The 14461-nt window shown below is 40.8% G+C and overlaps 1 protein-coding gene across 3 annotated transcripts in view; it reads left to right on the top strand.

The window, feature by feature from the left end:
- Positions 1-14461, top strand: part of DPP6 (dipeptidyl peptidase like 6) — a 1044825-nt gene that overhangs the window by 885422 nt on the left and 144942 nt on the right. For all 3 annotated transcript variants that reach the window (XM_075587874.1, XM_075587872.1, XM_075587873.1), the window contains exon 8: positions 6090-6210. In XM_075587874.1, coding sequence (XP_075443989.1) covers positions 6090-6210 — 121 coding nt within the window. The remainder of the gene's footprint in view (positions 1-6089; positions 6211-14461) is intronic.

Here is a 14461-nt window from a genome sequence, read left to right as displayed (position 1 = left end):
ATGTGTTAGTGAGAGATGATTAATAAATACTTTTGTATTTTGTCCCGGTTTGTTACTTTCAAAATACTTTATAGTCAACTTATTTATCTGGTGTGCCTGCATCTGTGTACGGTGCGTTAAAGTGTATCTGGTGTGCATGTGTTTGGTGTATGGTTTGTGTGCATGGTACATGTATCTGGTGTGCATAAATGAGTGTATGGAGTGTATCTGTTGTGTGTGTATGGTGCATTCCGCGGTGTATGGTGCGTATATCTGGTGTGCATATGTCTGTGCATGGTGTGTGCGTCTGTGTATGGTGCGTGTATCTGGTGTGCGTACGCCTGTGTATGGTGTGTTGGGTACGTGTAGCGTGTATCTGTGTATGGTGTGTGTTGGGTACGTAAAGCGTGCTTCTGTGTCTGGTGTGTTGGGTACGTGAAGTGTACGTCTTTGTATGGTGTGTTGGGAACATATAGCATGCGCCTGTGTATAGTGCGTGGGCCAACCCATTCTTGGCTCGCCCCCTGGGCTAACATTTGCCAGCCATACCCTAGACGAGACATTTCCATAAAAAATATCTGACAGGTCTAATCCAGTAAAATGCAGCTTCCCTTAGGCAATAACCTTTAAATGGATTGTGAGCAGGTCAGCATAAAGCGGGCTCTGCTTAATGTGCTTTCCCTGAAACACATTAACCCCTTTGCTAGCAAAGAGATCTGCAGGGTATTGCATTAGGAGTACTGATGCAGTGAGAAAATAGAATAAAAGCCTTATCTCTTTGTATATAAAACAAAAATGGTAATCGTCTTTGTGTGTGAGTAATAGATATTTCATAGCAAGCAAGACAAGAGAAGCATCTCCTCCAAAACGTAGGGATCTACTTACAGTGCTAATTTACAAGTGTCAATATGTGACGTCAACTCCCTGTAACAATACCTGTTGGTTGCAATAGGAATTTTTCTCTATAATATATCTGATGCGGCTTTTCTATGCGCTGTTTTTACAAATTACGTTTTCAGGTGGGAGACTTTGTTAAATTATCTATTCGGGGAGAAAGGCATTAAGGGTTGGAAATGTGCAGAATGATCCAGAATGGCCAGCGAACCTACAAGCTGATACGAAGAGGGGCCTTCTTCTAAGGCCGCTCTTATAGTGCCGGCGACGCAACGTCACCCGAAAACAAATGCATTGCCGCCGCCGCCGCCGTGTGCGCTTATAGTAAGCGCGATGGCAACAATGTGACAGAGCGACGTCGCCATCGCGAAAACTGGTAGCCGGCAAAATTTGATTTTTCAAGGGCTGACGCCTCATGTGACGGCCCTTGAACCAATTAAATGGCCGGAAACCCGCGACGACGACGCCCGGCGAAATATAACTTTCGCCTATGGCGACGGGTGACGTCACCCGTCGTGTCGCCATCGACAGCACTATAGGCACGGCCTAAGTCTCAGGCTGCAAAACTGGAAGAGAAACCGCTGCATGTCTAGCAACAAATATATTGCATTCGTTTTAATGAGGCTTTTAATGGGGGGCTTTTTAGCTAAATCTCCTCCGCCAATACCAAGTCTGAGATAGAAACGCCCCCACGACAGGTTTACTCTACAACTGCACAAACCTTTGCCCCAGATGGAAAATGTTTAAGGGACATTACATTTGATGTAACTGTAAGCAAAATGGTGCTTTGATACAAAGAGCCCCAAAGTATTAGAAATGCTTCAAATACTCTTCATCATAGTAAAGCCAAGTGATATCCAGTACAGATGTGTCCTCCTGTTCTCTCCTGCTAGCCTAGGAAATTCGGTGGCTCTCTCACAGAAACGTTACAACATGTCTGTGATATTTCTGCAGCCAGACTAATGGCCAATCGGATTACCACAGCAGGGGGCCCTGCTATTTCAATAGGACTGCAGGGACCCCGCTGTGGTAATCCCATGGCTGCAGAAATATCACAAAAATGTTGCAGCGTTTACGGTCAGATAGGCAAATGAAATAATGAACCTCGCTCTAACTCCAGATGAAGGTTCTGTGTGCTGCCGGGGAAGTATACTGGAATAAATACTATGATAGATGGATCGTGTCAAAGAGGTACAGTCCACACAGAGAATCCCTTTATGAGGCGCACAACAGACCAAAATATTATAATATAATTATTCTCCAAAAGGTCTTACCAGGATTGTAAACTAACTGTTAACATTATCTTTATTAATATTTATATAGTGAAATTAGTAAAATCATCAGTAACATCTACAAATATAGTAGGTGTTACTCTAGAAGTAGTGAGTTTAGTAGACCAGATCAAAAAACAGTAATATGTACCATATATGGTTCAAATGTGTAAGTATCCCCTGTAAAAACTGGAGTTTAGAGGACATGAATGCGTAATGTTCTTATTTTTGGTTCCTAGAGAGTGCTCTACGAATAGTGTGTTAATATAAGTGTCCCTTTATATGAGTGTAGGGATGTGTTAGGTTGCCTTCTGTTGTATGTTGCAGTGCGTCTCCGGAGGGAGTGGTGTAAGGTTCCGCGGCGGCCCGACAGTATAGGGCGCCGCCATGTTGATTGCGCAACAGTAAGGGCACTGTCAGAACAGAGAGAGATCGTGCATGCGCGGTGCAAGTGCGCAAACGGCTGGCCAATAAGATGGAGGCTCAGCCAGTAACTACAACTCCCAGGAGCCTTAGTGGAGTCACCTGACACCAGGGAGCCAATAGGAGGGCTGGATTCGTGGGAGGCAGGAAAGGGAAGCGTGGGGGAGAGACCACGCTAGCCAGAGGGCACCGGAGGATCAAGGGAAGAACTAGTGTGGCTGCAGGGGGTCCGTGACCCACCTGCATAGGTTAGATCTTCCCTGTAGGCCCTAGGAGTTTCCCTAAGTCACAGTAGGTTGTGTGCTGCAGGGAAGCCCTGTAGTGATAGCACATCACCCCTTACTGTACAACAGATAGGGACAAAGTGTGCAGAGCCAAGGTTGTTGCTAGTCGTCTGGGACCAGATGGCTGGACAGTGCGACCTCGGAAAGCAAGGCGCTGGATCGGCGGATCCTTTTTGAAGCTGTTACCGGTCACCGCAGTGACCGGAAGGTATTTACAAAAGTGCACCAACACTGGTCAACAGGCGCTGATCCCGCCTTAGGGAACACTCTTTGGGGACACTAACAGGAGTGGCCAAAGGACTGAGCCTAATATACATTATAGTACATGGACACGGTGTGGGGCACGCGGTGACGGGACAGAGACATTACTCCTTAAGAGAGTGGCCGAGCCACTAGCGTTATAAGTATACGTTAATGTATGTGATATGTGTTATTGCCACGGTTAGGTATTAGAGGTTATTCTTGCATTACAGTAAACAGTTCCAATATATATATGTGTGTTGCTATGGTTCTTGCCCACGGGAATCTTACACGATGGGGATCCTGGGTAAGAGGGGGCACTGCCATAAGATAAGTGTTACCCCAGGCTCTCAGTTAGCGGAGGCTCAGATCTCCTGGAGCCCACAGGTGTGTGCAGTACCCGTAGTCACTCTAGAGCATAGGAAAGAGGGCTACATGAGATCTTGTATAGCATTATTCTCCAAAGGCATTAATTCATAGGCTATAGGTATGTACCTCTATTACACATGTGCAGTACTAGATATTGTCGGCCGAGGTAAGTATCCCAGGAATAATAAAAATAAACGTTTAATGGCAAGTAAGAAATCTTAGGTACAACAGCCTCAGATGTAGTATGTAAATGTGATAAATATATTACTATTTCAAAGGACATAATATATCGACATTGGTTCAGAGACTTTAATATAGGTATGTCTCCATATCTTGGTACACATCCCTTTACTGGGGACATTAGAAACGTGACATTTTAGATGTGAGATATCATTATAGTGCTGGATTTCAGACACTTTAATATCACGATTCTCTCTGAAATATACTATTCAGAGAGCAGTCTTAGGCTTAGAGGGTTATCATCTAAAATACCCTCAATGTATACTCTACATTAGTGACATACGATTTGGTTGGGATAGTTACCTCGGCCGTCTATATCTAGTACTTCACATGTGTAATAGAGGTACATACCTACAGCCTATGAATTAATGCCTTTGGAGAATAATGCTATACCAGATCTTATATAAAGGGACACTTATATTAACACACTATTCGTAGAGCACTCTCTAGGAACCAAAAATAAGAACATTACGCATTCATGTCCTCTAAACCCCAATTTTTTACAGGGGATACTTACACATTTGAACTATATATGGTTCATATTACTGTTTTTGTATGTGGTCTACTAAACTCACTACATTTAGATTAACACCTACTATATTTGTAGATGTTACTGATGATTTTACTAATTTCACTATATAAATATTAATAAAGATAATTTTAACAGTTAGGTTACAATCCTAGTAAGACCTTTTGGAGTATAATTATATTATAATATTTTGGTCTGTTGTGCTCCTCACAAAGGGATTCTCTGTGTGGACCGTGCCTCTTTGACACGATCCATCTATCATAGTATTTACTGTCAGATAGCCACAGATTTTCCTGGAGAGAACAGGAGGACACGACTGTACATATCAATGACAAAAATTAGGTTTTTACTGTTTTGCTGTATGAATATATCAAGTTACTTTGATCCTGTTTTGCCCAATGTGAAGTTGAGTTAATGGGGAGCTTTAGTAATACACATCTAATAATGTGATATATCTTCTTTTATCATGTTTCTTGGTTTCTTAGCTGCCCAAGCTAAAAAAAACTGAAAAAAAAAATACTTTATATGTTTTTTGCATTCACAGGCATTTTTTTGCCACACTTTTTACTACTACCTTTTCTTTCCCTTAATACTTGAAACATATTCATTAAAAACAAAATGAAGTAAATAATAAAGGGTTATTTGTCAAAGTTTCCTGGCTACAAAATTAGGGCCAAGAAACGGCACCGGATTCCTGGATTTCCTTGATTGATAAATGTGGTGCAATATTTTTGCACTCGTTTTGCAACTTGGAGACATTGATCAACGATCCACATTGTCTCTCTACAGCCACCATGGTGCAATCATGATGCAGCTTAAACCCGCTCCATGTTTATCCAGAAATGACACGTGTTTTTGTAGAAGGGAGCCTTCCACTGGTAGTCACAGAAGACTAGGTGCCTTGTTTTTTGAACAATAAATGATGGAAAACATGTGGCAATGTTAGAACTAGGCAGTGGCCAATGTGTGATGGTACTCGGCCTGGAGCAGCCATCTCCAGTCCTCAAGGCCCACCAACAGGTCAGGTTTTAAGGATATTCCTGCTTCAGCACAGTCATTGACTGGGCCACTGATTGAGCCACCTCTGCTGAAGCAGGGATATCCTTAAAACCTGACCTGTTGGTGGCCCTTGAGGACTGGAGTTGGCCACCCGTGTACAAGGCGCTATGGAGGACCACTCCTTTTTTTTATTTGTAACCCCAAAGTGCAGCTACTTTTATTATGGTTAACCTATTAGAAAATCAAGTGACAGAAGGTCAGAAAATCTTCAAAAGAAGTCAATTGGTGGTGCACTGTGACAGGTCTGTAGGCTGTTAAAACGTCACATTTACTGGATCACTAAAATAAATCACAGCACATGAATAAGTGAATCAGTGACAACGTGAGGACAAACCAATTGAATGTAATAAAAATCCAAGGAACGTAAGGCTGGGACATGTAATGTTCGCTGAGAGAAACACAGTGGTTCCTTTAGCCGAGGGACTGAGCTATGTGATTATATAATGTGACCAGTGTTGGTAATAATGTTGCTATATATTGATGTGTGTGAAACATGCCCACCTTAGATCCCTGTAATCACCGCCTATGTTTTATGGTTCATGGTTACAGAGTTCTACTTTCTTTTGAAATAAAAATGGATTTTAGGAATCCTCTCTTTTTCTGATTTCTACGAGTACATATCTTAGAAATCCTTCCAAATACGGGTGGGGGGAAAAAAAGCTTTCACCAATGTTTAACAAATGCAGAACTGCTTTACATCAGGCTTAGTACCACTGCTGGAAACGGGCGCAATGAAAATATTTCCTATTGTTTGGCTGCTACACAATCTAATCCATGTTGTTTTTTGTTCTTTAAAATCAGATTTTTATATTTGAAAATAACATCTACTATCAAATGAACGTGGAAAGTCGGGCAATCCGGTTGGTCTCCACGGGAAAGGAAGGCGTCATTTTCAATGGTCTGAGTGACTGGTTATATGAAGGTAAGACAATGGGATTCTGGGGAGTAGAACGATGGGAAGGATAGCTGACATTGTCTCGTAATAAAACCATACGTTAGGATTTCATAGGACAACATTAAAACTCCTGAGGCCTTTCTGCTGTCAAAATTGCTGTAATAGAAGATGTGGGAAACGATAGTGATAGCATTTTTGTGACAGATCTGTGTGTCTCCTGCAAATTGCACCTGCATTCAGTCTGAGAACGGCATGCATCACTTTTTCCACCTCAAACAGAAATAGCACTTATATTTTAGATATATGGAGCAATGTATCAAGCCTCGAAAAAGTGCATGTTGCCGTAAACGTGACATATGATACAGCTTATCTCCTAGCATCAATGCATCATCCTATTTGCTCCTCGTTTTCTACTCGTTGCATTGGCTTTGGATTTGAGTTTTGGTTATGCTGTAGGAGACAGGAGGAGTTACTGTAGTAAAAAGAAATATAATCGTGTGGAACAAATTATGTCTCTGGCAACTCGTTCACTTGCTTAAGATCTGTGTTAAAAGAGCAGCTCATCCTACTCATTTTTAGCGCCCAGTTTTTTACAGGGTGGGAATTGGGGATCCCTTTAAATCAAACACCACGATTATCAGCTCCAGGGACCCCTGCATATATCATCATCATCATGTGGATACCTATAACTGGTTCTTAAAGCTGAATAGAATTTGCAATGTGTGAGTGCATTTGATGCTGGATTACTGGTCTTTTTTTTTAATAACTTTTTGATACTACTGTGTTGCACTATTTTGTGTTATTTTTTACTCCACATAATCGATGAGAGCGGCGCTCCTTTTCTGTATATATTAGTTTCACCAGTAAGTATTTTTCAGAAACTAGAGTCCCCACAGATGTAAATAGTGCCGGTCAGCACTGAAGCACCCCCGGTTCCAATCCTGTAAAAAAATAAAATAATGAGGTTAGATAGGGGGGGGGGGGGTTGTTCCTATTAAATATAAGTACCATGAGTAAGCAGTTATCCATTTCCGGTCTTGAAGAAAAGAAGCTTCAACCCATAGGAGTCACGGGGACCTGATTGCCGGGACAGAGCCATCAAATTGACCTCAACCCCTTTCTCCTTTTTCCCAATCATGTTGTGGGTTGTGGTAGTAAGAGGTTAATGTTGAGTGGGAGTGGTTTAACTGGGTGTGAGAAAAGCTTCAATGGGTAGGGCCTCCTCTTTACCAAGACCCAGGCCATCGGCCCTTCCCTAATTTTCATATTGTTTGTATTGTTTGACTGTTATTGCTTCATGTTTATGAGTTTGTTTTGATCATGTATATGTATATGTATATGTATATATATATATATATATATATATATATATATATATATATATATATATATATATATATATATAAAAATTAGATGAGAGGAGCTTTGGAGAATGTTTGCTTGGTGATACTCTGATACTCCTTTTAATGTTAGACATGGAACTGCATCTAAAGCGGGAACAGAATACATATCTGCTGAGTGGTAGTAGGTACTGGTGGCTTACTTTTGGTAGTTTTTGGGTGTTGCAGGGGCCAATGTGCTGGTTGGCACCTGGTGATGGAGGCTGGCCATGGTGGGGCATCATTGGGCCACACATCTGCTTAAGGACACAATGACAGGAGGTGGGGCAGTTTCTGTTTCCATTTGGTTTAAACATATAGCTGTGTATTAATAAAGCACACAAATATTGTAATCTCTATGCACACATAAAAAGAAAAACAAAAGCAAATAAATGTGTTTGGGTGCTCAAGATTAGAAGCCTACCTCAAAAAGGCTAATCAGACTGAATACAACATGGGGATAAATCAGTTAACACACCAAAGTGTTAATGAACATAACATATTTATTAAGGATACAATCATTGGGTGTTGACGTTTTGATTCCTAGGGATAATTACATAGTTACACAGTTACATAGTTTCATAGGTTGAAAAAAGACATGCATCCATAAGTTCAACCTATGCTAAGTTTATACAACAAATACTTTATCCTATATCTATACTTACTTATTGATCCAGAGGAAAGCAAAACAAAAAACCCCAGTGACATATCATCCAATGACAGTATCTCATAAGTGGAAAAATAAATTCCCTTCCGACTCCAAGAATTGACAATCAGATTACTCCCTGGATCAACATTCTTCCCATGTTTACTTATTTGGTATATCCCTGTATACCTTTCCTTTCTAAAAAGTTGTCCAACCTTTTTTGCACAAATCTATTGTATCTGCCATCACAGTCTCCATGGGTAATGAATTCCACATTTTAACTGCCCTTACTGTAAAGTACCCTTTCCTTTATTGCTAGTGAAATCTCCTTTCCTCCAACCTTAAAGGATGACTCAGAGTCCTTTGTACTGACCTTGGGATGAATAGTTCTTTTGAAAGCTCCTTGCACTATCCCTGAATATATTTGTATATAGTTATCATATCCCCTCTCAGATGCCTCTTTTCAAATTTTAAATAAAACTAATTTAGCTAGCCTCTCCTCATAAGTTAGATTGTCCATCCCCTTTATTAATTTGGTGGCTCTTATCTGCACTCTCTAGTTCTGTAATGTCTTTTCTAAGGAGTGGTGCCCAAAATTGTACTCCATATTCAAGGTGTGGTCTTACTAATGCTTTATAAAGGGGCATAATTATGTTTACTCTCCTTCCATCCATTGCCCGTTTAATAAAAGATAAGATCTTGTTTGCCTTTGCAGCTACTGCATGACTTTGGGTACTATTGCTAAGCCTGCTGTCTACAAGCACTCCTAAATCCTTCTCCATCAAGGATTCCCCCAATGTATCCCCATTTAATTTGTAAGTCGCCTGTTTATTCTTGCTTCCCAAATGCATAACCTTACATTTATCTGTATTAAACCTCATCTGCCATTTACCTGCCCAAGTTTCCATTCTCTCCAAGTCCTTCTGGAGAGAAATTACATCCTGCTCTGATTTTACTACCTTACACAATTTAGTATCATCAGCAAAGACAGAGACATTGCTCTCAGTGCCAACCTCAAGGTCATTAATAAACACGTTTAAAAGCAGGGGTCCCAGTACCAATCCCTGAGGTACTCCACTCACGACCTTAGCCCAACCTAAAAAAGTTCAATTTATGACAACCCTCTGTTGTCTATCCTTCCACCAGTTTTCACCAACCTCTTGTGTGGAACCGTATCAAAAGCCTTTGCAAAATCTAAGTAGACCACATCAACTGCATTACCCTGATCTAAATTCCTACTTACCTCCTCAAAGAAACAAATAAGGTTAGTTTGGCATGATCTATCCTTCACAAATTCATGCTTAGTATTACTAATAATTTTGTTTTCCATTAGATATTCCTGAATATTATCTCGTATTAAACCTTCAAGTAGTTTCTCCACTATTGAAGTCAGGCAAACAGGTCTGTAATTCCCCGGTTGTGATCTAGCTCTCTTTTTAAATATAGGCACCACATCTGCTTTACGCCAATCTTGTGGTACTGAGCAGGTGGAAATGGAATCCTTGAATATCAAATGTAATGATTTGGCTATTACTGATCTTAACTCCTTGAGAACTCTTGGATGTATGCCATCGGGACCAGGTGCCTTATTTACTTATTTTTTCAAGCCGGCTATGAACTTCTTCCTCAGTTAACCAATTGTTCATTAATATGGAGGTTGTGGCTTCCTCCTGCGGCACTACTATTTAAATTGATTCTTCCCTGGTACACACAGAGGCAAATAATTTTTTTAATACCTCTGCTTTTTCCTTATCTCCAATAATCTGCCTGCCCATCTCTCACTGAAAGGGTCCTATATTTTGTTTTCTCATATTTTTGTTATTAAAGCACTTAAAACACTTTTTTATGGTTGATCTTACTTTCTATTGCAATCCTTTTTTCATTATCCATTTTTGCTAACTTGATTGTCCTTTTACAATTTTTGTTACATTCCTTATAATTCTGATATGATGTCTCTGTCCCTTCTGACTTAAAGAATCTAAAAGCCTGACTCTTCTTTTCCATTTCCTCCAATACCTGTTTTTTAGCCACATTGGTTTAGACATTCTTTTATACTTATTACTTAAGGGTATATACTGATAAGTGTGCTTTTCTAACAATGTTTTAAAGACTGCCCATTAATCTTCTACATTTTTCCTGCAAAAACATCAACCCAATGTATTATATGTAGATTAGCCCTCAGTTTATTAAAATCTGCCTTTCTAAAGTTTAAGGTCTTTGTTGAACCCAAGTAATCTGTTTTTTGATTATTTATTTCAAATGAGACCATGTTATTATCACTGTTACCCAAATGTTCCAGGACTTGAATATTTGCTTTTACTTCTACATTGTTTGATATGACCAAATCCAGTACTGTCCCTCTCCTGGTTGTTTCCTCAATAGTTTGGGTCATATAGGGATATACCCTGATATCTAGGGATGGAAACGTCAGCACCTGACACAGTATGATTGTATTCTTAATGAATTTGTTTTTTTTTTTCTCTTCATTTATCAATAATACTGCTGCCCAATTTTACCTCCAAATTTTAGCTATGTGGTGTAATTTGGGTTTCTGTTGGGAGGGGGGGATGCGGGTTGCTTGAAGAATCCAGGGTCAAGAAAGGGTGATGTCTGTCTAAATACCGTTCCGTTTTGGAAACTTCACCCACATCCTCCTGTAGTGAATAAGGAACATGGCCTTTCAGTCCATTCTTTTTATCAGAGAGGTCACATTGTAGTAAGATTCAAAGGCTGCCGTATGCATTACAGTTTTGGGGTTTCAAATCTAGGGCAATAAGTGTTGTAAAAATAGCACAGATATATCCCATTTAAACAATAGAAATATTTTTTCCTTTGATAAATCTGATGCTATTTTTTGCAACATTTTTGCAACTGAGGGACTCTGAAACAAGATATAAATCTGTCCTCTCTCAGTGTAAAAAATGGTTTGTACTGTTTAAGGAAAAGTTAGGAATTTCAATACACTAAAAGTGTTAGTGTACATAGATACCGTAATCTCCACTATCAAGGCACAGAAAGGTTATTTTCTTGTGGCTCCTGATCACCTGTTAAACAAATTTCTTACATTTGATGCAGAAGTACCTCCCTGAGTGGTGCACACCTATCATTATGCACATAACATAATAGTCAATCAAATTGTAACAAAATAGTAAGGATTCAAATGAGTTGTGCATCCCACATGTATCATGTTTAATGATTCTAATTACTATAACTAAAGGAAGGTTTACACCATCCTTGAGTTTTCAAATGGAGCAGAAATGATGGACACAGATGCAGTTTTTCTACACCTCACTACAGTGTAGACCAGTGTTTTTCCACCAGGGTTCGTAGGAGCCCCTGGGTTTCCAGGCATCCCTAAAGGGTTCCCTGCAATGTTCTAACCGTTTGAAAATTGTATCAAATACAGAAGAATTTAAAATGCATCTGATTGCCGATTCGGGCGAGATGCGGCTGATCTCATTTTGACAACTTCAGGGCTTAGATGCATTTATCAAATGACCAGTAGGAAGACTGGGAAGAAAACGGTTGCAATAGAATTGAGGCAAATTAATCTAAGGATCAAATCACATTAATTTCCCTTGTTAAACCTGATGCTGTTTTCTGTACCTGTTTTGCCCACGTTTTGCAGACTTAGAAATGTAACCTTTAGTTTAGGGGGTGATTTATCAAGGCCAATGTGGAAAAATATTGAAGCAAACTGGGTAATTTTCATCTTGCATCTTTTTGTCTCCCGGTGCAAAGGTTTTGCTCCAAGCTTTGCCCCACAAATAGATAATGACATGTATGAAATTCACCAGATTTTTCGGGGTAAGAATTTGCATTGCTTGTAGGAACATGTAGGAAATGGAGCAATGTTCAAAGCAAATTTCTATTCTCATTCTTCTAATTCTTTTTGTACATTGATACATCATCCTCTTGGAGTGAATAATGCAAAAAACAAAAAAAACAAAGCATGGTAATTGGCATAACAATAAAAAGGTGTTTATCTGCTGTATCTGCTGATCCCTGTGGAGAAATGAATAATTGAGACTGTTAAATGAATATGCAAATATGTGTAGCTTGGTAATGGTATACAGCTATGTTAGTAATATCCTTTTTTAATAGTTATGAACAGCCTCCCTCTTCCTGCGCCCCCCGCAGCCCAGAGTACGTCCGGCACACACCACCCCCTCAATAGGTTAGGCCATGTACCACCCTCCCTCTCGCTCAAGGCGAACACAGAACCAGATCCACAGAGCTCTTTTATTGATTTACCGATGCGTTAACTTTAGTTACTGCCACGTTATGTGCTAGGAAGCATCTTCAAAGCTCGTTAACACTGCGTTAAGTGCTGCTTTCAGCCGTTATGGGCCTTGCATTAACTATATAGAACGTTAGGGCTAATTCTATGGAAAAGAGGTGTTCTCTTTAACAACGTCTGCCACAAAGCTCTGTTATAGTTAATGCAGGGATTTAGGGATGTGTTAGTTAGATCATAGATAAAGTTGCTGTTTACAATTTCCAGTAATATGTTAAAGAGCCTTTTATACTGTCTACTTACATATATATTTTTTTTAATTGATTACCTGAAAATGTTTATGGCGCCCTGTAAAAGACCTGTGCTGAGGTATACTCAGGGAGACCGATTTGGGGGAAATTAAACATGGCTTTATTTAGCCTGTCACTTTAAACAACAGTTTAAGGCAAAACATAATACAAAGAAACAAACACCTATTCCCCTTTGGAGACTAAATAAACAGTACATGCCCTAGCTATTTGACTGGCTGGATAAGCCAGTTCCCAGTCCAAAACACATAACATATTTTCAGGGCATAATGTATATGAAAGTCGTATCTGAGTATGCTGGTCCGGCATCTCCGGTTTCTCCAGCCAAAACTTCAGATGTAGGTGTTGGAGTCCTGCTCCTCCCATGAGGGCCAAGCCTGTGGCAGGTTCCTGGGTCCTCTGTGTCCAGGAATATATCTGGTCTCCTGGTGTCTTGCTCTCAGCTCACAGCCCTCCTGGTTCTCAAGACTTCATCTCTTCTGTCTGCACAGTGTGTCTGTGCTAAGGAATCTCTTGGTCTGTCCCCAGCAGGTTTTTTTTTTATCCTCCTCTGATTACCCAGGTGGAGATGGTTAATTGACTAGCTGTAATTAACCAGTTCTCTGCTGGATTTCTCAGACCACTTGGGGTAGCTTTATTTAAACAGGGATACGTCCCTGTTACACACCTCTTGTACAGTACATCTTATTGTAAAGCACATGCTTTGATACAGTATAAAATCAAACAATTCAATACTATGGAGACTATGTGCTGAGAAGAGATTGGCAAATTAGTAAAAAACCGAGACACCAATAGTGTAGTATGCAATTACTAGGGGAAAGCAATGGACTGATGTAACTCCAAAAGTTAGACAGTGCTCACATTTGTGAGAAAAATTCAGGCAGATTAAACTCTGTGGCAATTCCAACGGATGTCTTGTGTGTGGGTTAGCTCAAAAGAGAGAACAAAATATCCATAGTAAAATGTGCTTCTTTTTGTACACAAGTGTCTGTCCACGTGTTATTTTAAGAGGATATATACTGTATAGCGCTTTGGACTCTAGTAAAATAGCTTTCCACCTTGCACCCCCCCCCCTTCTCTCCACCCTCTTCTCCTCCCCCTCTTCTCTCCCCTCTCCTCTCTCCCCCTCCTCCCCCCCCCCCCCACTCTCCTACCCTCTCCCCCACTCTCCTCCTCCTCTCCCCATTCCCTTCCCTCTCCCCCTTCCCTTCCCTCTCCCACCCTCCTTTCCCCTCTCACCCGTCTCTTCCCCTCCCCTCTCTGCTGCCCCCTCTCTCCCCCTCTCCGCTCCTTCTCATCTCTCCCCTTCTCCTCTCCCCCCCACTCCTCTGCCCCCTCCTCCTCCCCTCTCCCCCCTTCTCCTACACCCTCTCCTCTCCCCTTTCTCCTATCCCCCCTCTCTCCTATCCCCCCTCTCTCCTCCCCCTCCCCCGCTCATTTCCCCCCCCCCCCCCCAGGTTTGCAAATAGTCCCAGCTGGAGAATATGCATTTTTTAGACTGATCCGTGGCTGGAAGGAACTTTAGTGCACATCCCTAGTGCTGAGTATCGCAAATGTAATTTCTACCGTACATCTGAGGAATGGAAATTGCTCACACAAATATAATGCACGTTATGCACAGATATTATTGGTATGTAAGGGGGAGGGGGAATTGGCACCTCCCCAAAAATTATTTGATCTTTGTCAAAATCGTCTGCCAAGTTGAACA

This window comes from Ascaphus truei, chromosome 2, assembly GCF_040206685.1.
Source record: "Ascaphus truei isolate aAscTru1 chromosome 2, aAscTru1.hap1, whole genome shotgun sequence".
In the NCBI taxonomy this organism is placed as follows: Eukaryota; Metazoa; Chordata; class Amphibia; order Anura; family Ascaphidae; genus Ascaphus; species Ascaphus truei.
The sequence above is the reverse complement of the archived record's forward strand: the minus strand, read 5'-3'. Positions and strand labels throughout refer to the sequence as shown.